Source organism: Triticum dicoccoides, chromosome 1B (genome assembly GCF_002162155.2).
Source record: "Triticum dicoccoides isolate Atlit2015 ecotype Zavitan chromosome 1B, WEW_v2.0, whole genome shotgun sequence".
In the NCBI taxonomy this organism is placed as follows: Eukaryota; Viridiplantae; Streptophyta; class Magnoliopsida; order Poales; family Poaceae; genus Triticum; species Triticum dicoccoides.
The window spans coordinates 463,320,214-463,345,870 of NC_041381.1; the positions used below are offsets into that span (position 1 = coordinate 463,320,214).

At 46.0% G+C, this 25,657-nt stretch overlaps 1 protein-coding gene across 1 annotated transcript in view; it reads left to right on the forward strand.

Annotated features, from left to right (window-relative positions):
* The first annotated feature begins 15,748 nt into the window (after positions 1 to 15,748).
* The window catches only part of LOC119350475, a 72,737-nt gene continuing 62,828 nt past the window's right edge, over positions 15,749 to 25,657 (forward strand). The window contains exon 1 of the mRNA XM_037618295.1: positions 15,749 to 15,922. Coding sequence (XP_037474192.1) covers positions 15,749 to 15,922 — 174 coding nt within the window. The remainder of the gene's footprint in view (positions 15,923 to 25,657) is intronic.

The window sequence follows — 25,657 nt, forward strand, 5'->3', positions numbered from 1 at the left end:
GCTCCTCCAACTTGTGGATGATGCCCTTGAGTTCGACAATATGATCCTTCAACAAAATATTTTCCTGCGTGAGATACTTGTTTTGTATGCGAGCTAACTCAATCATCTTGAAAGCTTCAATCTCAGTTGGGGTGAAGAGATTAGGTAGAGGTTGAGGGATGTCTTCTTATTTCACTGCCGGAGCTTGATCCTCCACGGCCTTCTTGATCCCTTCATCCTTGTTGATCTCCTCCGGTTCTTCTCTTTTCAGCTCTATCTTCAATAGCCAAGCATCCTTGTCTTCATTGTTGAAGGAGGGCGACGTCATGGTGCTCTACATCTGTCAGCAAAACAGCTCGAACCGAAAATAGAGGATATTCGCGTGATACGGTGGTCAAAACCTTCGAGAGGTTATATAATGAAATTTTACCGACCAAAATACGTAACGTGCAAGAAAACGGAGTCCGGGAGGCACACGAGGTGGCCACGAGATAGGATGGCGTGCCCAGTAAGGGTGGGCGCGCCCTCCACCCTCGTGGAGGCCTCGTGTCCTTCCCAGATTACTTCTTCCTTTCCAAAATTCTTAAATATTCCAAAACGGAGGAAAATTGCCATTAGAATTGCTTTGGAGTCAGTTTACTTACCGTACCACATACATATTCCTTTTCGGAGTCTGAAACGTTCTGGAAAGTGTCCCTTATGTATTCCTCCGGGGTTACGGTTTCAATAATATTAGTTTCAACATTGATAGGATTACCTGAGATATAATGTTTAATTCTTTGACCGTTCACCACCCTCGGACTTGTACCTTCGAAGTTGTTGATTTTTATGGCACTAGAACGATAGACCTCCTCGATAACGTAATGACCTTCCCATTTAGAGAGAAGTTTTCCTGCAAAAAAATCTTAAACGAGAGTTAAATAATAGCACATAATCACCTACGTTAAATTCTCGCTTTTGTATCCTTTTGTCATGCCAGCGTTTGACTTTTTCTTTGAATGGCTTGGCATTCTCATAGGCTTGGGTTCTCCATTCATCAAGTGAGCTAATATCAAATAACCTCTTCTCACTGGCAAGTTTGAAGTCATAGTTGAGCTCTTCAATAGCCCAATATGCTTTATGTTCAAGTTAAAGAGGTAAGTGACATGCTTTTCCATATACCATCTTATACAGAGACATAGCCATAGGATTTTTATACGCAGTTCTATAGGCCCATAGTGCATCGTCAAGTTTCTTGGACCAATTCTTTCTACATTTATTGACGGTCTTTTGCAAAATTAATTTGAGATCTCTATTGCTCAACTCTACTTGACCACTAGACTGCGGGTGATAAGGGGATGTGATTCTATGATTAACATCATACTTAGTAAGCATCTTACAGAAAGCACCATGAATAAAATGTGAACCACCGTCAGTCATAAGATAACTAGGGACTCCAAACCTCAGAAAACAACTTCTTTAAGCATTTTAATAGAAGTGTTATGATCAACACTACTAGTTGGAATAGCTTCTACCCACTTAGTAACGTAATCAACATCAACTAAAATATGTGTGTAACCATTAGAGGCAGGAAAAGGTCCCATATAATCAAAGCCCCAAACATCAAATGGTTCAATAACAAGAGAATAATTCATAGGCATTTCTTGACGTCTACTAATATTACCAATTCTTTGACATTCATCACAAGATAAGACAAACTTACGAGCATCTTTGAAGAGAGTAGGCTAATAAAAACCGGATTGCAATACCTTATGTGCAGTTCTATCTCCAGCGTTGTGTCCTCCATATGATTCGGAGTGACACTTGCGTAGGATCTGTTCCTGTTCATGCTCAGGTACACAACGTCTAATAACACCATCTACTCCTTCTTTATAAAGGTGTGGGTCATCCCAGAAGTAATGTCTTAAATCATAAAAGAACTTTTTCTTTTGCTGGTATGTGAAACTAGGTGGTATAAATTTAGCAACAATGTAATTAGCATAATCAGCATACCAAGGAGCAGTACGAGAAGCATTAATGACCGCTAGTTGTTCATCAGGAAAGCTATCATCAATAGGTAGTGGGTCATCAAGAACATTCTCTAACCTAGACAGGTTGTCTGCAATGGAGTTCTCAGCTCCCTTTCTATCAATAATATGCAAATCAAATTCTTGGAGCAAGAGAACCCATCTAATAAGTCTATGCCTAGCATCTTTCTTTTCCATAAGATATTTAATAGCAGCATGATCAGTGTGAATAGTAACTTTAGAATCAACAATATAAGGTCTAAACTTATCACATGCAAATACGACTACTAAGAACTCTTTTTTAGTAGTAGCATAATTTCTCTGGGCAGTATCAAGAGTTTTACTAGCATACTGGATAACATTCAATTTCTTATCAACTCTTTGCCCTAGAAAAGCACCTACAGCATAATCACTAGCATCATACATAATTTCAAAGGGTAAATTCCAATCAGGTGGCTAAACAATAGGTGCAGTGATCAAAGCTTTCTTAAGTATTTCAAATGCTTCTACACAATCATCATCAAGGACAAAAAGAATATCTTTTTGCAATAAATTAGTCAGAGGCCTAGAAATATTAGAAAAGTCCTTAATGAACCTCCTATAAAAACCGGCATGACCAAGGAAACTTCTTATACCTTTTATGTCCTTGGGACATGGCATCTTTTCAATAGCATCAACTTTAGCTTTATCAACTTCAATACCTCTCTCGGAAATCTTATGCCCCAAGACAATGCCTTCATTAACCATAAAGTGGCACTTTTCCCAATTCAACACGAGACTAGTGTCTTCACATCTCTGCAAAACTCGATCAAGGTTGCTCAAGCAATCGTCAAAAGAGGATCCATAAACGGAGAAATCATCCATGAATACCTCACAAATCTTTTCACAAAAGTCAGAGAATATAGCCATCATGCATCTTTGAAAGGTAGCAGGTGCATTACATAAACCAAAAGGCATACGTCTATAAGCAAAAGTACCAAAAGGGCAAGTAAAAGTAGTTTTTGATTGATCCTCCACTGACACATGTATTTGAGAGAAACCAGAATAACCATCTAGAAAGCAGAAATGTGTGTGTTTGGACAGTCTTTCTAGCATTTGATCGATAAAAAGTAAAGGGTGATGATCTTTCTTAGTAGCTTTATTTAATTTACGGAAATGAATTACCATCCTATAGCCTGTAATAATTCTTTGCGGGATCAATTCATCTTTATCATTAGGAACGACAGTAATACCTCCCTTCTTAGGAACACAATGGACAAGACTTACCCATTCACTATCAGCAACGGGATAAATTATACCTGCCTCAAGGAGTTTTAGTATCTCCTTTCTTACAACTTCTTTCATCTTAGGATTCAATCGTCGTTGAGGATCTCTAACTGGTTTGGCATCTTTCTCCACTTTAATTTTGTGTTGGCATAGAGTGGGACTAATGCCCTTAAGATCATCCAGCAGCACGGTGCCTCTTCAGAATTTTCAGTAATCTTTCTTCTTCTTGCTCTGAAAGGTTAGCACTAATAATAACAGGATATATTTTCTTTTCATCAAGATAAGCATACTTAATATTATCAGGTAATGGTTTGTGATCAAACACGGGATCACCCTTGGGTGAAGGGGGATCCCCTAGGATTTTAACATGTAAGTTGTGTTTCAGAATAGGACCCTGTTGAAAGAATACTTCATCTATTTCCCTTCTTTCATTCATAAACATGTCATTTTCATGGTCTAGCAAATATTGTTCTAACGGATCAGTAGGAGGTACGGCAATAGAAGCAAGACCAATTATCTCATCCTTACTAGGTGATTCTTTATCACGGGGTTGTCTATGAAACTTAGCAACATTAAACTCATGAGACATATCCCCTAAGCCGATTGTAACAACATCCTTTTTGCAATCAATCCTAGCATTGACAATATTCAAGAAGGGTCTAGCAAATATAATGGGACAAAAATCATCTTGTGGGGAACCAAGAACAAGAAAATCAGCAGGATATTTAACTTTCCCACACAAGACTTCAACATCTCTAACAATCCCAACTAGCTTAATGGTGTCCCTATTGGCAAGCTTAATAGTAACATCAATATCTTCTATTTCAGCAGGTGCAATATCATGCATAATTTCTTTATATAAGTCAAAGGGTATTGCACTAGCACTAGCACCCATATCACATAAGCCATAATAACAATGATCTCCTATTTTAACAGAAATAACAGGCATGCCTACAACAGGTCTATGTATCTTAGCATTTGGTCTAGGAATATTAGCAGTTTCACCATAGAGATAAATAATATGCCCATCTAAATTATCATCCAAGAGATCTTTAACCATAGCAATACTAGGTTCAACTTTGATTTGCTCAGGAGGTGTATAAGTTCTAGTATTACTCTTACGAACAACAGTCGAAGTTTTAGCATGATCCTTCATCCTAACAGGAAAAGGTGGTTTCTCAACATAAGTAGTAGGAACAATAGGATCATTATAAGTGAGAGTCTTTTCTTCAACTGTAATAGGTGCAACTACTTTTACTTCAATGGGAGGATTATATTTAAACCACTTATCCTTAGGGAGATCAACATGAGTAGCAAAAGATTCACAAAAAGCAGCTACTATCTCAGAGTCAAGTCCATATTTAGCACTAAATCCATGAAAAGCATCGGTATCCATAAAAGATTTAACACAATCAAACTTAGGTGTTATACCTGACTCCTTACCATCGTCGGAACCCCAATCTTCAGAGTTTCGTTTAATTCTTTCCAATAAGTCCCACTTGAATTCAGTAGTCCTCAGCATATATGAACCAGCATAGGAAGTATCAAGCATGGTGCGATCATTGAGAGAAAGCCGAGCATGAATTTTTTGAATAATCATATCTCTTAAGAGCTCATGATTGGGGCATGAATATAACATTGACTTAAGCCTCCCGCAAGCTTGAGCTATGCTTTCTCCTTTGCGAGGCCAGAAATTATATATGTAATTACGATCACGATGAACAAGATGCATAGGATAGAACTTCTGGTGAAATTCCAAATTCAATCGTTTATAATTCCAAGATCCCGTATCATCACATAGCCTATACCATGTCAATGCATCTCCCTTCAAAGATAAAGGGAAGACCCTCCTTTTGACAACATCATCGGGAATACCTGCAAGCTTAAATAATCCACAAACTTCATCCACAAAGATAAGGTGTAAATCGGGATGCAATGTTCCATCTCCTGCAAAGGGATTAGTTAGCAGTTTCTATATCATACTCGAAGGAATCTCAAAGTAAATATTTTTAGTAGGTTCAGTAGGTTGAGGAGCAACTCTTTGCTCTACTGGCCGGGGTGAAGATACCCCGAACAAGCCCCTCAAAGGATTAGTTTCCATAGTAACAAGTGACAGAAAATTTCAGCACAATATATAAATGTTTCCTTACCAAGTTCCACTCACCAAAGGCGCTTCACTCCCCGGCAACGGCGCCAGAAAAGCGTCTTGATGACCCACAAGTATAGGGGATCTATCTAGTCCTTTCGATAAGTAAGAGTGTCGAACCCAACGAGGAGCAGAAGGAAATGACAAGCGGTTTTCAGTAAGGTATTCTCTGCAAGCACTGAAATTGTAAGTAACAGATAGTTTTGTGATAAGACAATTTGTAACGGGTAACATGCAATGAAAGTAAATAAAGTGCAGCAAGGTGGCCCAATCCTTTTTGTAGCAAAGGACAAGCCTGGACAATTTCTTATAATTAGAAAAGAGCTCCCGAGGACACATGGGAATTATCGTCAAGCTAGTTTTCATCACGCTCATATGATTCGTGTTTGGTACTTTGATAATTTGATATGTGGGTGGACCGGTGCTTGGGTACTGCCCTTTCTTGGACAAGCATCCCACTTATGATTAACCCCTATTGCAAGCATCCGCAACTACAAAAAGAAGTATTAAGGTAAACCTAACCATAACATTAGACATATGGATCCAAATCAGCCCCTTACGAAGCAACACATAAATTAGGGTTTAAGATTCTGTCACTCTAGCAACCCATCGTCTACTTATTACTCCCCAATGCCTTCCTCTAGGCCCAAATAATGGTGAAGTGTCATGTAGTCGACGTTCACATAACACCACTAGAGGTGAGACAACATACATCTCATCAAAATATCGAACGAATACCCAATTCACATGACTACTAATAGCAAGACTTCACCCATGTCCTCAGGAACAAACTTAACTACTCACAAAGCATATTAATGTCCATGATCAGAGGAGTATTAATATGCATTAAGGATCTGAACATATGATCTTCCACCAAGTAAACCAATTAGCATCAACTACAAGGAGTTATCAACACTACTAGCAACCCACAGGTACCAATTTGTGGTTTTGATACAAGATTGGATACAAGAGATGAACTAGGGTTTTGAGAGGAGATGGTGCTGGTGAAGATGTTGATGGAGATTAACCGCCTCCTGATGAGAGGATCGTTGGTGATGACGATGGTGATGATTTCCCCCTCCCGGAGGGAAGTTTCCCTGGCAGAACAGCTCCGCCGGAGCCCTAGATTGGTTCCGCCAAGGTTCCGCCTCGTGGCGGCGGAGTTTCGTCCCGTAAGCTTGCTTATGATTTTTCCAGGGTAAAAGCCTTCATATAGCAGAAGATGGGCACCGGAGGGCCACCAGGGGGCCAAGGAGACAGGGGCGCGCCTAGTAGGGGTGGGCGCGCCCCCCACCCTCCTGGCCAGGATGTGGGCCCCCTCTGGTGTTTTCTTCGCTCAATAATTCTTATTATTCCAAAAATAACTTCCATGGAGTTTCAGGATTTTTGGAGCTGTGCATAATAGGTTTCCAATATTTGCTCCTTTTCCAGCCAGAATTCCAGCTGCCGGCATTCCCCCTCTTCATGGTAAACCTTGTAAAATAAGAGAGAATAGCCATAAGTATTGAGACATAATGTGAAATAACAACCCGTAATGCAATAAATATTGATATAAAAGCATAATGCAAAATGGACGTATCAGTCAACAATGTTGTCCAGGCGTCCAATAAACCAGACATAACTTGAGCCGGTCGGCGCGCGGGGCCTCCTGCCCCAGCCGCCGATCCGGAAGTCATTGCTGCTGTAGTTGAAGATTGCAACGTGGGCTACGTACCGGCCATGAAGATTGCAACCTGGTTTGGCAGTTCAAGGGGGTTCGAAATACCATCACCATCGGAACAGCCCCTGATCCGGCCATCTTGCAGTTGGTATAGTGACTCGGTTTCGCCGGTGGATGATTCGCCATCAGAATAAACGACCGTCTCACCATAGGGAACTGGTTCAGACTCCGCTCCATGGATGAATCCCACGAACGCACGCTTCATGGCGGTCTGAACACGGGCATGGTTTGCACGCTGAGCCGTCTCGACGAGGTCGGTGCAGATGTCCGGCTCAGAGCCCGGTTCGCCGATCTTACCAATGAAGACGTGAATTCCTCCAAAGGGGACCCAGTACCCGTACTCAATTGAGCCGGCCTTGGGGCCCCAGCCTGCGTCGTCGATGTAGAGCTTGCCATGATGACTCTTGGTCATCCTGCCAACCGCGTATCCCTTGAGTCCTTCAAAGTTTCCCTTCAAGAACTCGAAACCATCGTGCGATAGCCCCACGGTGGGCGCCAATTGTCATGGAATTAACACGTCAGATGTCCTAGGGAGAGGACTTAGTCGTGGAGCCATCGCAACGAGATTAGATTATATGGGTTAAACCGGATAAAGGACACGGGGAGTTTATACTGGTTCGGCCCCTTACGGTGAAGGTAAAAGCCTATGATCTAGTTGTGGTGGAATTGATGGGGTCTCGATGATCAGGGAGCGAATCCGCTTTGCATGTCTCTCGAGTTGTTGTTTCTTGTCCCTGAACCGCCACCGGGTCATCCCTTTATATACACAGGTTGATGCCCGGCGGTTTACAGAATACCGAGGCCGGTTCATACACGTGTCAGGCTCGGTTTCTACCTTTCCCTATCTTACAACACAAGTTACATATCTCATGGCGGTTTATGTCTATGGGCCCTAATCCGCCCTTGGGCTCTGGGCCTCTAAGTCTCTGTAATAAAACACAATATCCCTTGTCTTCATGGGCTTCAATACGGATGAGCATAACCCGGCCCCTCCTGGGCAGTTTATACTCAGTAGTTATATCCCCAACACCATTGAATCGGTGTCTGACACCAAATCTCATTGGCTAGCACACATGGCGAGAAACCCTAACTTCGTTATTGTTGGGGAACATAGTAATAATTCAAAATTTTCCTAGTGTCACCAAGATCAATCTAGGAAATGCTAGCAATGAGGGAGAGGGGGAGTGCATCTTCATACCCTTGAAGATCGCTAAGCGGAAGCGTTACAAGAACGCATTTGATGGAGTCGTACTTGTGGCGATTCAAATCGCGGAAGATCTGATCTAGCGCCGAACGGACGGCGCCTCCACGTTCAACACACGTACAGCCCGGGGACGTCTCCTCCTTCTTGATCCAGCAAGGGGAGAGGATAAGTTGAGGGAGAGCTCCGGCAGCACGACGGCGTGATGGTGGAGCTTGTGGTTTTCCTGCAGGGCTTCGCCAAGCTCTACGGAGGAGGAGGAAGTGTTGGAGGAGGGAGGAGCTGCGCCAGGGTAAGGGTGTGGGTGCCCTCCCACCCCTAACTATATATAGGGGGAAGGGGAGAGGGGGCCGGCCCCTCTATATGGATCGAGAGGAGGGGGCGGCAGCCAGGGGAAACCCTAGATGGGTTTGGGCGCCCCCACCCCTAGGAAACTTGCCCCCCAAGTCGGGAGGGGCGACTGCCCTAGGGGTGGCGCCCCCACCTCTGAGGTTACATGAGATTGGGTGGAAGGGGCGCACAACCCCTTAGTGGGCTGGTGTGCCCCCTCCCCTTGGCCATAAGCCCCCCCCCCAACACTTGTCGGGGCCTTCGAAACTCCTTTCGGTCACACTGGTCGCCACCCGGTACCCCCGGAACAATTCCAAACTCCAATACCCTTCGTCCAATATATCGATCTTCACCTCTGGACCATTCTGGAGTTCCTCGTCATATTCGGGATCTCATCCGGGACTCTTAACAACCTTCGGTAACCACATACTATTCCCATTACAACTCTAGCGCCACTGAACCTTAAGTGTCTAGACCCTACGGGTTCAGGAACCATGCACACATGACTGAGATACCTCTCCAGTCAATAACCAATAGCAGGATCTGGATACCCATATGGGATCCCACATGTTCCACGATGATCTCATCGGATGAACCATGATGTCGGGTCCCGTATACAATTCCCTTTGTCCATCGGTATGTTACTTACCCGAGATTCGATTGCCTGTATCCCCATACCTTGTTCAATCTCGTTACCGGCAAGTCTCTTTACTTGTTCCGTAACGCATGATCACGTGGCTAACTCCTTAGTCACATTGAGCTCATTATGATGATGCATTACCGAGTGGGCCCAGAGATACCTCTCCGTCATACGGAGTGACAAATCCCAGTCTCGATTCGTGCCAACCAAACAGACACTTTCGGAGATACCTGTAATGCACCTTTATAGCCACCCAGTTATGTTGTGACGTTTGGTACACCCAAAGCATTCCTACGGTATCCAGGAGTTGCACAATCTCATTGTCTAAGGAAATGATACTTGACATTAGAAAATCTCTTAGCAAACAAACTACACGATCTTGTGCTATGCTTAGGATTGGGTCTTGTCCATCACATCATTCTCCTAATGATGTGATCCCGTTATCAATGACAGCCAATGTCCATGGCCAGGAAACCATAACCATCTATTGATCAACAAGCTTGTCAACTAGAGGCTCACTAGGGACATGTTGTGGTCTATGTATTCACACATGTATTACGGTTTCCAGTTAATACAATTATAGCATGAACAATAGACAATTATCATGAACAAGGAAATATAATAATAACCATTTCATATTTCCAACAGTCTCCCACTTGCACTAGAGTCAATAATCTAGTTCACATCACTATGTGATTGTAGTGAATCCAACACCCATGGGGTTTGATCATATATTGCTTGTGAGAGAGGTTATTAGTCAACGGGCCTGAACCTTTCAGATCCATGTGTGCTTTACAAATCTCAACGTCATCTTGTAGATGCAGCTACCATGCGCTATTTGGAACTATTCCAAGTAACTGCTCTACTATACGAATCCAGTCTACTACTCAGAGTCATCCAGATTAGTGTTAAAGTTTGCATCGACGTAACCCTTTACGACGAACTCTTTTACCACCTCCATAATCGAGAAAAATTCTGTAGTCCACTAGTTACTAAGGATAACTATGACTGTTGTCTTGTGATCCATTCCTGGATCACTCTTGTACCCCTTGACTGACTCATGGCAAGGCACACTTCAGGTGCGGTACACAGCACAACATACTGTAAAGCCTACATCTAGAGCATAGGGGACAATCTTCGTCCTTTCTCTCTCTCTTCTGCCGTGGTCAGGTCTTGAGTCTTACTCAATACTCACACCTTATAACACAGCCAAGAACTCCTTCTTTGCCGATCTATTTTGAACTCCTTCAAAATCTTGTCACAGTATGTGTTCATTTGAAAGTACTATTAAGCATTTTTTATCTATCCTTATAGATCTTGATGCTCAATGTTCAAGTAGCTTAATCCAGGTTTTCCATTAAAAAACACTTTTCAAACAACCCTATGTCACTACAAAAAAAAACACATCCGTGACATTTTGGGCCGAACAATTTTTTTTCTGTCATACTTATGACACTTCTATGACGATAATTGTGACAAAACCCGGTATCATCATAGATGTGGTGGACTCCTACTTCTATGACAAAAAATCATGACAGAAAATGGGATTTTCATCCTGGGCGGGCCGGAGACGCAGCTGCATGACATTCTTTGGGCCGTCCATGACGGAAAAAACCATGGTAGAAGCGAGGGCGAGGAAAATTTCAGCGAGTTCCCGGTTACGGTGGGTGGTCGGGGGCCAAGCCATGCGCGTTTCTCTCGTACACGTACGCGCGCGTGTGCGAGGGGTTGGCTCTAACTGAACCCGAGCGAGGCATTGGGCTCTAACTGAACCCGAGCGATTGCACTGCAGGCTACGCGTTACTGAACCCGAGCGATCGATCGATGGCTGTTAACTGAACCCGATCGAGCAATTCCTTCGCTACTGCTGCTAACTAAAGCCGATCGATGCTACCTCTGGATTAACAGTGAGTGTTGGGGGGGGGGTTGGATGAACAATGAGCGGTGGGGGTGGATGAATATGACCCCGTGGCATTGCCTCTGGATGAACAGGACCCTTATTGATCAAGCCGGTTGGGGATGGATGAATAGGACCCCGTGGAGGGCTGGATGAACAGGACGACCCCGTGGAGGGTTGGATGAACAGTAGACGTTGGAGGGGTGGATGAACAGTAGCCCGTGGAGGGGTGGTTGAACAGTAGCCCGTGGAGAGGGGCGGTTGAATAGTAGCCGATGGAGTAGCGCGCGGTGGAGGCTGGATGAACAGGAGCCCGTGGAGGCTGGAGGAGGTCGATGGTGGATGAACAGTAGCCCATGAGGCTGGAGGAGGTCGACGGTGGAGATGAACAGTATCCCGTGGAGTCCCATTTTGCGGTACGCCACACCCCTCCCGATGAACAGGACCCCCGTTTCGACCGTAGCGCTCCAACACAAGTCTGTTTCGTCCGTTTTGCGGTACGCCACACCCCTCCCGATCAACAGGACCCCCGTTTCGACCATAGGAGGTCCGTTTCCTCCATTTTGCGATACGCCAGACCCCTCCCAATGAACAGGATCCCGTTTCGAACGTGGTCGGTTGAACACAAGGCCATTTCCTCTGTTCTGCGGTACGCCAGGCCTCGTTTCCATCGCCTGTTCCTTCCAAGCCCTCCCGATGAACACAGCGACGCATTCTGTTCCGACCCAGCCGGTTGGCTTCCATGAACATGACGACGACGCTGTTTATTCGTTCCGACCCAGCCATGTACATGATCCCTGGACGCACGTATGCACGAGTAGGCGTTTGAGACCCCGCCCGTATGTACACATACGTGGCCGTATTTTCTTTCTTGCACACTGGCCTCTGTACGTACGTGTACATGCTACATGCGCGCCTCTACTACGACACGTGCGCGCCTCTACTACGACACGTGAGCGCGTCTACATTGACCAGTATATATGTACGTACACGTTCGCGACCAGAATGACAATGCTACGTATGCTTCGACCAGGTGGGTCCCGACTGTCGGGCACTTCCTTGCGTGCGAAGATGTAGATGGTGGGTCCCAGTAGTCAGGGGAGCGAATCATTTTTTTATTTTTTGCCCAGATGCTCTTCCTTGCGTGCGAAGATGTAGCTGGTGGGTCCCAGTAGTCAGGGGGGCGAATCGTTTTTTTTGCCCGGACGCACTTCAATGCGTGCGAAGGTGTAGCTGGTGGGTCCCAGCAGTCAGGAGGGAAATATTTTTTTCGTGAAATACGGTGGCCCGTCCGGTGGGTCCCTACGGTCAGGTGGAGGAATAATTATTTTGCGCGTAATAAGGAGGCACTACCCAGCTGTCAGCCTCTCCATGCACAGTACTCTTCCGATGGAAGTCGGTCATTGACCACATTAACCACGCCGCGCCAAGAGCACAACGGCGGTGGACGACGGCGAGGCCTAGGAAGGGGACAATGCGGAGCCGGGGAAGACGCAACAGTGGATGCCCACGTGAAGAGGAGCACGAGGGTTCACTGGTTCGGCTGTGGTGTGAGGCTGCCGTCGCTACAGAATAACAGGGGGTGTGGGTGAGTAGAGGGATGGCCTGGCCAGCGGTGGGAGTAGTAGGGGGCGGTGAGGCCTCCACGGCATCACAGCCGGCCATGGGAGGCAGGAGCACGCGGCACGACCGGCGCTGGTTTGGGCGGCTGGAGCAAGAAGACCAAAGGTTGAAGAAGCACTACTGCTGTTGGATGGACATCATACGGTCACTGGAGCTAGAATCATTCATATTGACTAAGTTGACAAAGCCCTCCATCCCCGTCAACTTAGTTGGCCCACAAGTCATCCTCCCACTATGGTGGGTCCCAGCTAGCAAGGGGATATTCATTTTTGTGTGCGTAATAAGGCGACACTTCCTTGCGTGCGAAGATATAGCTGGTGGGTCCGACCTGTTAGCGAGGGGAACATTTTTTTTTGCGAAATACAGAGGCCCTTTCGGTGGGTCCCAGCTGTCAGGTGGAGGAATCATTATTTTGCGCGTAATAAGGAGGCATTTCCTTGTGTGCGGCCGTGGACCCAGCTATCAGCCTCTCCACGTACAGTCCACGTCCGATGGATGTCGTTCGTTGACCACGTTGACCAGGCCGCGCCGAGAGCACCAGGACGACGGCGAGGCCTAGGAAGGGAACGTCATGGAGCCGGGGAAGACTCGGCAATGGTTGCCCACGCGGTGGGGAGTACGAGGGTTTACTGGTCCGGCTGCCGTCGCTGGAAAATAACAGGAGGTGTGGGTGAGTAGAGGAATGGCCTGGCCAGCAATGAAGTGGGTGGGGTAGTGCGGCCTGTGCGGCAGCACAGCCGGCCACGGGAGGCGGGAGTAGGCAGTCCCACCGGAGCAAGTTTGGGCGGCTGGAGCAAGAAGATTAGATATTGAAGAAGCAGCACGGCCGTTGGATTAACATCCAATGGTCACTGCTGCTAGAATGGTTTGTGGACTAAGTTGACAAAGCCAAAGTACACGTCAACCTAGTAGACCCACAAGTCAGCCTCCAAATTTGTCCCAAACAGCATAAAGCCCGAAATTTCTAGCCAGATTCAAATTAATTTTAAATCTAAATATACCTTGATTTAAATTCAATGAAATTTTACCCGCACAAAAACAATGAAATTTAAAATATCAAAATCTGAAAGAAAACAGTATTTTGGAACTAATTGCCTGTTTGCTCTATTTTTCATTTTACAGCCCATTTATTATTACTTATAGCCCATTTCTTATTACTTATAGCCCATTTTCTGGGCAAAATGCATCCCTCCTCGTCTTGAAAGATTTCCGGCCCAGCAGGGCGTAGAAAAGCAAGTAGGCCTACGTTGGTTATTCTGCAAAAAACAAAATAGCTGGCTAGCCATTTTCAGAAAGAAAAAAACAAACTGGGATGGTCATGTGCTAAACATATGAAATAAAAGCCTGGCCTAGACGGGCCACGGGTCCTGTCGTGGAATTGTCACGTCAGATGTCCTAGTGAAAGGACTTAATCATGGAGCAATCACAACTAGGAAGCTTGAAGGGGTTAGTTAGGACAAGAGACACGAGGGGTTTATACTAGTTCGGCCCCTTACGATGAAGGTAAGGCCTACCTCTAGTTGGGTTGGTATTGCTTGATGTTTGGATGACCAGGGAGCAAGATACGCTATGCCTGGTTCTCGATGAGTTGTTTCTTGCCCTTAGCCGCCAGCGGGCGCCCCCTTATATACACGGATTGGCGCCCTGCGGCTTACAGAGTCCCGGCCGGCTCATAAACAGTGTCCGGCTCGGTGACTAGTTAAATCTACCTTACAATACAAGTCATGCCATTATGGCGGTTTACTACAACGGGCCTCAAGTCGCTGGTGGGCTTTAGACCCTTTATTGAACTGCCATCTTCATGCTTGGTCTTGGGCTTCCTTCTGATGATTCTTCTTTGCGTAACCCGGCCCCTCCTGGGCGGCTTACACAAATAGTTATATCCCCAACATTAGGCCCCAGATTGAGTTGAACCGGTTCATGTCAATCTTAAAATATCTTAAGAAATAAACCTTCAACCTTCTGCCTGTGCAAAGGTTTTTAACCCGCCATGACGTCATCTTCTGGATCCGTGTTAGCCCGTCGTGACGTCATCTTTACTTAAATTCATGTTTTACTCCGCCATATCCTCCAACGGATCTTTGCTTTTACTGACCATTCCGAAAACCCAGGCATCGGGGCCGCTGGATAATGATGTTTAGTCTCCTCGTTTCTCGTGCTGTCTCAGTCGGTCTTTCCTTATAAATAGGCTCAACCTTGGTCTTTCATTCTCCCCCTTTCGGTCATCCTCTTCCTCTTGCTGTCTCTCTGTTACTCGAGCTCTATCGCCGCCGCTGCGAAGCTCCTCGTCTTCACCGCAGCCGCTACATCAACCTAATCCCGACCAGAAAAAACAACAAAGGCGGACCTCCATAGCCAGTCTGCATCTGTGAGTTCCCCTCTTCCCCTGTTTTTAGATCTGCATTAAGACTTCTTCAAGTTCGTCGGTGTTCGTAATAGCCTGAGTCAAACCCTTGATAGTTTTTACCTCCAATGCCCCCTTTTGATCTTCAGATAATGTAGAACAGTTGCGGTGGTTATTTCGCACCCGTTTCCAACTGCAAATAGATCCCTTTCTGTGTACAGAAGCCTTGTTTAGCACTGATGAACTTATTTGTACTAGTTTTAGGTCTAGAAATTTTTTCTTTGTGTGCACCTATTTGAACCAAAATAATATCCGCCAACTGCGAAACCTGTTTCTGGTAAGCCCATTTAACTTTGGCAGCCCTCATTGTCGGTTTAAAATAGACAACGTTAATTGACAGCCTTGCCAGCTCCTGGCAACTTAAAATGTCTTCTAACTGTTACTGATTCCCATAGCGGCTTAGGCAACCAGATATAGTCAGCCATATGTCATTAGGCCCCTTCTTAAGCCGCCATCTTGATTAAACTTAAAATGTTTTCCTCCGGGTTAAATTTGAACTGGAACCTCTTATTTTGTCATAGGCTTCAATTTACGTAATGGCACCCAAGACTCCTAAAGCTCTCGTGACCTGCAACTGGGTCAAATCCACAGTTACAGAGAGCACCTTGTCTGATTTTGTGAAATCCGGCCATCTGCCCAAGACGAAGGAGGTCATGTCTTATCGTGCTCCTAACCCGTCAGAGGAGAAGCCTCAACCCAAAAAAGGGGAGGTAATCGTGTTTACTAATCACATGAACCGGGGCTTCGCTCCACCCGGTTCAAAATTCTTCAGGGATGTTTTGCATTTCTTTGACCTTAGACCTCAAGACATCGGGCCCAATTCCGTGTCAAATATTTTCAACTTCCAAGTCTTCTGTGAGGTGTACCTTGGAGAAGAGCCCAATATACTTTTATTCAGAGAGCTGTTCTATTTAAACCGGCAGAATGAACATGCCAATGGGCCTAGTCTTGAACTTGGTGGCATCTCAATTCAGCGGCGGAGAGATTGCCTCTTTCCTTATGCTGAACTGCCGAGTCACCCAAAAGATTGGAATCAGACGTGGTTCTACTGTCAGGACACTTCTCCGACTGAGGAAACCCTCTGCCCGGCTTCCGCGCCCTGTGCCTTGAGTCCAACCACCCGCTGCCGAATAAACTGACTACTGTTGAACGTCTGCCACTTGCTCCCACCATTAGAAAATCAAAGCTCTTTTGGGAAATGGCTTAGATGGTATTGACCTGGTTCGAGTCTGGATTACTTGGCGAGTGCTTCCATTAAGCCACCGCCCCGGCTTAATGTGTACTTACTCCGGCGAGAAGGATGATCCACTGCGTCATAGCCCCGATGACTTACCAGAAGATGTGGTGGAGGCCATGATCCAATCGTTGTTGAAAGAAGGCACGATAATTAGTAATGCCTTTGGCTTACTTCCCTTCTGCAAGAAGAACCCGGCCCCTGCTGTGAGTCACCAACCTCAATGAATACTCTTTACTATATTACATCTTGCTTTTACTCATAACCCCTTATCATTTTTCACAGGCCGATGACAACTTCTCGAAGGTCAAATATGACCATGAGGCGGCCAAACAAGCCAGAGCGGCAAAAAGAGCTGAAAGGAAAGCCGCCAAAACAGGAACTTCAAGGAAGAAGAAACCAAGCGCTTCGGATTTGATCAAATTGGATGACACTTCTAATGATGAAGAAGAGGTAATCCTTAACTCTCATGACTCTTTTGTCATTATTTTATTGACATTCTATCCTTTCAGGAGGATACGGGGAATAGCCAAGCGATTGATGAAGAGGTAACTATAATCTCCTCCGACTCAGAGCCTTTGCCAAAGCAAAAAATCCGAAGGGTGACCCGAAAAGTAAGATTTTCACATCCTCTAGCTTATCAAGATCCTCAATTTCTTTTGAAGCAACAACAGTTTGAAAGTCGGAGGCAGACCCAGAACAGCAAGGATATAGAACTCTCCTCCGGCTTACCTGATGTAACCAGGAAGCGTCGGACTGAGGTTATCTCCGATTTACGTTCTGTTTTACCTTTGGTGGGTTTATTTCGCCAACCTCTCAATTCATCTAACTCCAATTGTCAGGATACCTCTCCTTCCTCCGGCGAGTCTATGCAATCTAACATGCCGGCTTTCAAAACTGCCCCCGGGTAACTTATTTTTGTTTACCTTATGCTTTACCTTACCCATGCCTTTATACTTATCCTTCTGCCTTTGTCCACAGCGTGCAAGTGAAGCCTAGTAAGAGGGCAAAAAAAAGTAAGCTGTCCCGAGACCCGGTCGTGACTGAACCGGAGCTTGCCAGGACTGCTCCTAATAGCTCTACCCCTCAGCCGCCGCCTGAACCAGTCGATGACATTCCAGCACCAACCTCTGATCCACCCGCCGAAGATACTCTCAACAGCTTTGATAACCCGGAAGCTCCTAGCCTGGCCAAGACAATTGATCCGGACGTTGAGATTATGAAAACTCACTTTGTTAAGCCAGGGCAACCCACTGTCCTTGCCAAGTGTTCTGCTAAGGAGGAACTTTTGGAACGCCGAAAGGCCAAGCTAGACATTACTAACTATACTCATTTAAGTATTGGAGATATAGTATCTAGCTATCTCAATCAAGTTCATAGCAGCCGTGACCTGGAAATTGACATGGTGAAGCAAATACAACAAAAATCTAAGGTATGACTGATGCTACTTTTCCGAATCATACTTACTGTATCAGCCCCCAAGTCTATTGCTTATGAATAAATATGCTGTAGACTTAGAAAATGGCTTAACACTGATTTATCCAGTTTTTGAAAGAAGATATTTAACCCGGTTGTGACATGATACTTTAAACTTGCAATACACATTAGCCCCCAAGTGTCAAGCATATTTGCTTGCAAAGTGCTTGAGACTTAATTTCCATGAGCCGGCATTGTAAGTTAAAAATTCTTCAGCACACATTAGCCCCCAAGTGTCAAGTATCTTTTCTTGCAAAGTTCTTGGGACTTAATGTTGTCTTACCATGATTCTGATTATAACCCGGCATTAATACAGGCCACCATAAATCAATTTGAGTCAGAGATGGCTGACCTGAAGAGCCGCCTGGCCGCTCAAGAACTTGAAATTCAAAAGGCCAACTCCAAATTTGAATTCAACGTCTCTGAACAAGAGAAGCTGAAGAAGAATTTTGAGGCAGAGAAGAAAATCTGGGCTGATGAAAAGGCTTCTCTGGTGATCCGGGCTGAGACGACAGAGGCATTACTTGCAGAAGCAACAACGGTGATGTCTGGCTTAAAACGCCAGATATCTCAAATGGTCTCAGCAATCTTTGGTAAGTTACCCATATAGACTTTAAACCTTGCAAACCTCCTTTCAATGATTACTTCAATTGTCAGCTCCGGCTCACCTTATGTTTAATAATGAAGGCCCTAGGAGCACAAACCTCAAACAGAACATGTTGATCAAGCTGAAGGCAGTTTATACTCTTGTGGAGCAGCTCTACACCGGGTCACAACATGCTCTGGCCATTGTAGCTTTATCAGATGATGTTCCACACCTCCTGCAAGATGTGCTGAAATGGCTTGCTTCACTACCTCAACGGATCCAAGATCTAAGGCGGGCGTCCGCTAGAGCTGGGGCCGTAGCTTCGTTGAGCTGAGGGGAAAGCATGGATTCCGGAACTAGACCCGGCTGACCTTGCTCTTGGATACCCCAGTCTTAAGGAAGATGGGACCGTATTTGACGGACATGACTTCACCGCCTGTGTCAAAGATATACGCCCCGTGACCACTCTTATTAGGAACGATACTGATCTTACCAAGTATCAATCGGGCTATGATAGCGAGAACCGGAGAATCCCAACACCTCCCTATGATGAAGTCAGCCTGATCCCTCCAAATCGTAAGCATACCTTTGCCCTTGAAGTGGACCCAGCCGGTTTAATAGATGATGAAGCCGAGTTTGAAGCCTTGAGCGGCATTGACTGGGCCTCGTCAACTTTCCAGGACAAAGCAGCCAACGGAGAAGCGGAGAAGGATAACCCGGAGCATTCAAGCCCACCAAAGGAGTGAACTGCCAGGCGTTTATTACTTTGCAAAACAATGCTTCATTATTCAGACTCGGGGAGTCTTGTAATAGGGTAGAAAAAACCTCTTCAATTTTGTCATGCCTTCGCGCATGTTTATGGCGCTTACTTCTTTCGTAAGCTGCCATCACTATATACTTCCAGCTTATATTGATCTTTTATCTCCTTAATGTCAAATTTGCTTGCCTTATCCTGCCTATAAAACAAGCAAAAATTCCCTTGGCGGTTTATCGCATCCGGGGTCACATAAGGTATTGATAACCCAGAGTGCGAACCAAAACATCATATAAAGGCCGGGTTAGGATTATATTTGTTAAACATAATCACAATAATATACCTGCGATCCTTATGATGATCTCGCCTGTTTATATGCCCTACACCATGCTGGTAAATTCAACTCCTGAAGGCTGGAACATATAATGCTCACCTGGCACTTAATAACCTGGGGTGATTAATATTAAGCCGGAATAACAAAAAACCATCTGATAGTGCTTTCAAGAAGATCTCAAGATAGCCAAGTAATTTAAACTTATGAAGTATAATGGATAATAACAACATTCAAAGGCTTCTGATTCGAATACGATCAGTAAACCGTTCCAAAGGGGTTAAGCTAAGATTCGAATACGATCATATAGCCCCTAGTGGCTTTGGCGATGCCAATCAAGTGGGTATCGACAACTATGTTCTCTTTGGTTCGAATATGACCTATGTTTGAACAAGAAGCCCCCAAGTGACCATAAAAGTTGTTTAATGACGCTGATTCGAATACGATCCACGTCAGACCCAAAGGGGTTAAGCTATGATTCAAATATGATCAAGAAGCCCCCAAGTGGGTTTGGCAGTATGCCAATCAAGTGGGTATCGATAGCTATGTTCTCTTTGGTTCGAATACGACCTATGTTTGAACAGGAAGCCCCCAAGTGATCATGGCTAGATTCAGATATGATCATAAGCCAGACCAAAGGGAAAGACGGATTCAGATATGATCCGCTCCCTGTTGGTTGTTTCCACCATCTGATAAAAAGGACATATAGACTTTTGAGGGTAAAAAGGACAAAGGTCCTGCTTTATTGCTTTATATAATATATACATCGTCAAAATATATACATCTTGAGAGCCGGTGGCTCAAGTATAGTAAGGCCGAAGATGGACTATATTCCACGGCCGGCGGGTCTCCTCCTCCGACTTACGTGAGTCTTTGTGCTCTCGAGTATCGATGAGGTAGTATGACCCGTTGTTTAGATTCTTGCTGACCACAAAGGGTCCTTCCCAAGGAGGGGACAGCTTGTGCATATCAGACTGATCCTGGATGAGCCGGAGCACTAAGTCGCCTTCCTGAAAGGTTCTGCTTCTATCCCGGCGGCTGTGATAGCGACGAAGGTCTTGCTGGTAAATCGCCGAGTGGGATATTGCCAAGTCTCGCTCCTCATCCAACAAGTCAAGTGCATCCTGACAAGCTTTTTCATTATCAGCCTCAACGTAAGCCGCCACGCGGGGTGAGTCGTGCCGGATGTCACTTGGCAGGACTGCCTCTTCTCCATAGACCATGAAAAAAGGTGTGTAACTCGTGGATCTATTAGGCGTAGTGTTGATGCTCCACAGTACAGAGGGTAACTCCTCCACCCAACAACCCGGAGTCCGCTGTAAAGGGACCAAGAGCCGTGGTTTGATACCCTTCAGGATCTCCTGATTAGCTCTTTCTGCTTGACCATTAGATTGAGGATGAGCAACAGCCAAAACATCAAGCCGGATATATTCTCATTGACAGAACTCTTCCATGGCACCCTTGGAGAGATTAGTGCCATTATCAGTTATGATGCTGTGTGGAAAACCAAAACGAAAGATCACCTTTTTGATGAACTGAACCGCTGTGGCTGCATCACACTTACTGACCGGCTCTGCCTCAACCCACTTTGTAAACTTATGCACTGCCACCAGGAGGTGTGTCTTTTTATCCTTAGATCTCTTGAAAGGTCCAACCATGTCAAGCCCCCAGACTGTGAATGGCCAAGTAATTGGAATCATCCTCAACTCTTGAGCCGGCATATGAGCTCGTCATGAGAATTTTTGACATCCGTCACATTTGCTGACTAGATCCTCTGCATCAGCATGAGCTGTCAGCCAATAGAGACCATGATGGAAAGCCTTGGCCACAAGAGATTTTGAGCCGGCATGATGACCACAATCTCCTTCATGGATCTCACGAAGTATTTCTTGACCCTCCGCAGGCGACACACAACGTTGAAATGCCCCCGTGACACTGAGTTGATGTAACTCGCCATTAACAATCGTCATAGACTTGGATCGCCTGATGATTTGTCTCGCCAAGGTCTCATCCTCAGGCAACTCTCCCCGGGTCATGTAGGCCAAATGTGGCACTATCCAATCTGGGATGACGTGAAGGGCAGCCACCAGCTGTGCCTCCGGGTCTGTCACTGCTAGTTCTTCCTCTGTAGGTACCTTGACAGAAGGATTATGCAAAACATCGAGAAAGGTATTAGGCGGCACCGGCTTACGCTGAGATCCCAACCGGCTTAACGCATCAGCCGCCTCATTCTTCCTTCGATCGATGTGCTCTACTTGATATCCTCTGAAGTGCCCAGCTACAACATCTACTTCACGATGGTAAGCCGCCATAAGGGGATCCTTGGAGTCCCACTTGCCTGACACCTGTTGAGCCACAAGATCTGAATTGCCCAAGCACCTAACCCGGCTCAAATTCATCTCTTTGTCCATCCGGAGACCATGGAGCAAGGCCTCGTACTCAGCTGCATTGTTAGTACATGGAAACATAAGCTGGAGCACATAACAAAATTTGTCACCTCGAGGGGAAGTTAAAACAACTGCAGCCCCTGAGCCTTGTAACTACCTGGACCCATCAAAGTGAATAGTCCAATATGTGTTATCTAGCTTCTCCTCAGGTGCCTGCAACTCTGTCCAATCATTGATAAAGTCCACCAAGGCTTGAGATTTAATAGCAGTACGTGGCATATACTTCAAACCATAGGGCTCGAGCTCAATAGCCCACTTGGCGATTCGTCCTGTGGCCTCCCTGTTCTGAATGATGTCTCCCAAAGGGGCGGAACTTACCACCGTTATAGGGTGACCTTGGAAATACTGCTTCAGCTTCCGGTTTGCCATGAACACTCCGTAAACAAGTTTCTGCCAATGTGGATATCTCTGTTTAGACTCAATGAGCACCTCACTGATGTAGTAAACCGGCCGTTGAACCGGATGCTCCTTGCCTACCTCCTTACGCTCCACCACGATGGCGACACTGACGGCTCATGAATTAGCAGCCACATATAACAACAACGATTCTTTATCAATGGGAGCCGCAAGGACCGGTGGCTCAGATAACTGCCTCTTTAAATCTTCAAAGGCAGTATTAGCAGCATCACTCCAGACAAAGGTGTCTATTTTCTTCATCATCTGATACAGCGGTAGGGCCTTCTCACCTAACCGGCTTAAAGCAGCAACACGACCCGCCAGTCGCTGAACATCATTGATGCACGCCGGTTTAGCCAGAGAGGTAATTGCCTTGATCTTCTCCGGATTAGCTTCAATGCCTCTGTTTGAAACCAAGAAACCCAAGAGCTTGCCGGCAGGTACACCAAATACACACTTTTCCGGGTTAAGCATCATTTTATAAAGCCGAAGATTATCACAGGTCTCCTTTAGGTTAGATATCAAGGTTTCCTTCTCTCTGGACTTCACCACGATATCATCCACATAAGCATGAACATTGCGCCCAATTTGATCGTGGAGACAGTTCTGTACACATCGCTGATAAGTCGCCTGAGCACTCTTGAGCCCAAATGGCATAGATACATAACAGAAGGCTCCAAACGGAGTGATGAAAGCCGTCTTCTCCTGATCCTTAACTACCATCTTGATCTGATGATAACCAGAGTAACCACCCAAAAAGTTCAAACGCTCACAACCCGCCGTAGCATCAATGATTTGATCAATACGGGGGAGGGCGAAGGGATCAGCCGACAAGCCTTATTTAAGTCCGTGTAATCCACACACATCTGCCAGGTGTCGTTCTTCTTAAGTACGATCACCGGGTTAGCCAACCACTCCGGGTGAAGAACTTCAACAATAAATCTAGCTGCTAAGAGCCGGGCGACTTCCTCTCTAATAGCTTTCTGCCTCTCTTTGTTGAACCGTCAAAGAAAATGCCTGACCGGCTTATACTTTGGATCAATATTGAGAGTGTGCTCAGCCGAGTTCTCTCGGTACACCTGGCATGTCAGAAGGTTTCCATGCAAAGATGTCCTGGTTCTCACGGATGAACTCGATGAGCGCGCTTTCCTATTTAGGATCCAAATTGGCACTGATGTTGAACTGCTTAGATGAATCACCCGTATTGAAATCCACAAGCTTGGTTTCAGCAGCCGACTTAAACTTCATCGCCGGGTCATGCTTAGTGGTTGGCTTCTTTAGAGAGGTCATATTTGTCGGGTCAACGTTGTTTTGATAAAACTTCAATTCCTCCGCTGCACAAACAGACTCAACATAAGCCACGTCGCCCTCCTCACATTCCAGGGCTACCTTCCGACTTCCATGCACAGTGATGGTACCTTTGTGACCCGGCATCTTAAGCCGCAGGTAAACATAGCACGGCCGTGCCATGAACTTGGCATAAGCCGGCCGTCCAAACAGAGCATGATATGGACTCCTGATTTTGACCACCTCAAAGGTTAGTTTTTCAGCTCTGGAGTCATACTCATCTCCAAAGGCCACTTCCAGCTCAATCTTGCCAACTGGGTAAGGTGACTTACCAGGGACCACTCCATGAAAAACAGTGTTGGACGTCTTCAAATTCTTATCAGTTAACCCCATGCGTGGAAAGGTCTCATAGTAGAGGATGTTGATGCTGCTACCCCCGTCCATGAGTACCTTAGTGAATTTATATCCTCCAACCTGAGGTGCTACCACCAAGGCTAACTGACCCGGATTATCAACCCGGATGGGGTGATCTTCCCTGCTCCACACAATGGGCTGTTCTGACCACCTCAAATAACGGGGAATCACCGGCTCAACCGAATTTACGGCCCTCTTATGAATCTTCTGGTCATGTTTGCACAAGCTAGTGGTAAACACGTGATACTGCCCACTATTCAACTGCTTCGGATGGCTTTGATAACCCGACTGCTACTGCTGTTGTTCCCCTTGACCAGATTGCTGCTGATTATAACCGCCCTGATGTCCCTGAAAGCCAGAACTTGAACCGCCTCCCGGGCCATGAAAACCGCCAGCTCCTGAACCGCCGCCCGGCCCATGATTGCCATCAAACGTGTTGGAGTTCTTAAAAGCCTTCATGATCGCACAATCTTTCCATAAGTGGGTGGCGGGTCATTCCCGGGTGTCGTGTTTCGGGCACGGCTCATTGAGTAGCTACTCAAGAGATGGGCCTGACCCGCCATATCAGGGCGGTTTGCCCTTACGTCTCTTATTGTTATCCTGTGCATTGGCGTTGGCTACAAACTCCGGGTTACCCTCGGCCTTATGCTTGTTGCCCCCTTGATTCATCAGGTTATGCTGATGTCCCTTTCCTTTGCCGTTCTTCTTTCCCTCCCCTGTATTTTCCTCATCAGACGCGGGGTCCTTGGTACTATCAGAGTCGACGTATTTGACTAAAGCGGCCATCAACATACCCATATCGTTGCAATCACGCTTAAGGCGCCCCAGCTTCTGTCTCAGCGGCTCAAAGTGGCAGTTCTTTTCCAACATAAGGACTGCAGAGCCAGCATCCATCTTGTCAGACGAATGTATTATCTCCTTAACCCAGCGTACCTAGTGAGTCATGGATTCATCCTCCTCCTGCTCACAATTTGTCAAATCCACAATCGACATAGATTGCTTGCAAGTGTCCTTGAAGTTCTGGATGAAATGGGCCTTTAGCTCTGCCCACGAATTAATGGAATTGGGTGGCAAGCCCTTTAACCAGGACCGGGTCGTTTCATCCAACATCATGACGAAGTATTTAGCCATTGCTGCGTCGCTGACCTCCAACAGCTCCATGACCATCTCATAACTTTCGATCCACGCTCTGGGCTATAAATCGGCCGTGTAATTCGGCACCTTTCGAGGTCCCTTGAAGTCCTTCAGTAGGCGTACATTACGCAGAGCCGGCACCAAACAAGGAACACCGCCGGTTCTAGTAGCCACTCCCGTCTCAATGGAAGTCATCGGGTAATCTGGGAAGTCTTGATGAGCCGTCTGTTGAGCCGCTGGCTGAGCCGCCTGCTCGTTCTCCTGACATACCTGATCTTGCCCCTGGTTATAGCCACCAGGCTGGTTCCGGCGCTGGGCGTTGCTTGATAAAGCTTCTGACTCCATGTGCCTGCTGTAACTCGGACTCTGGTTTTGGCGAGGCGGTG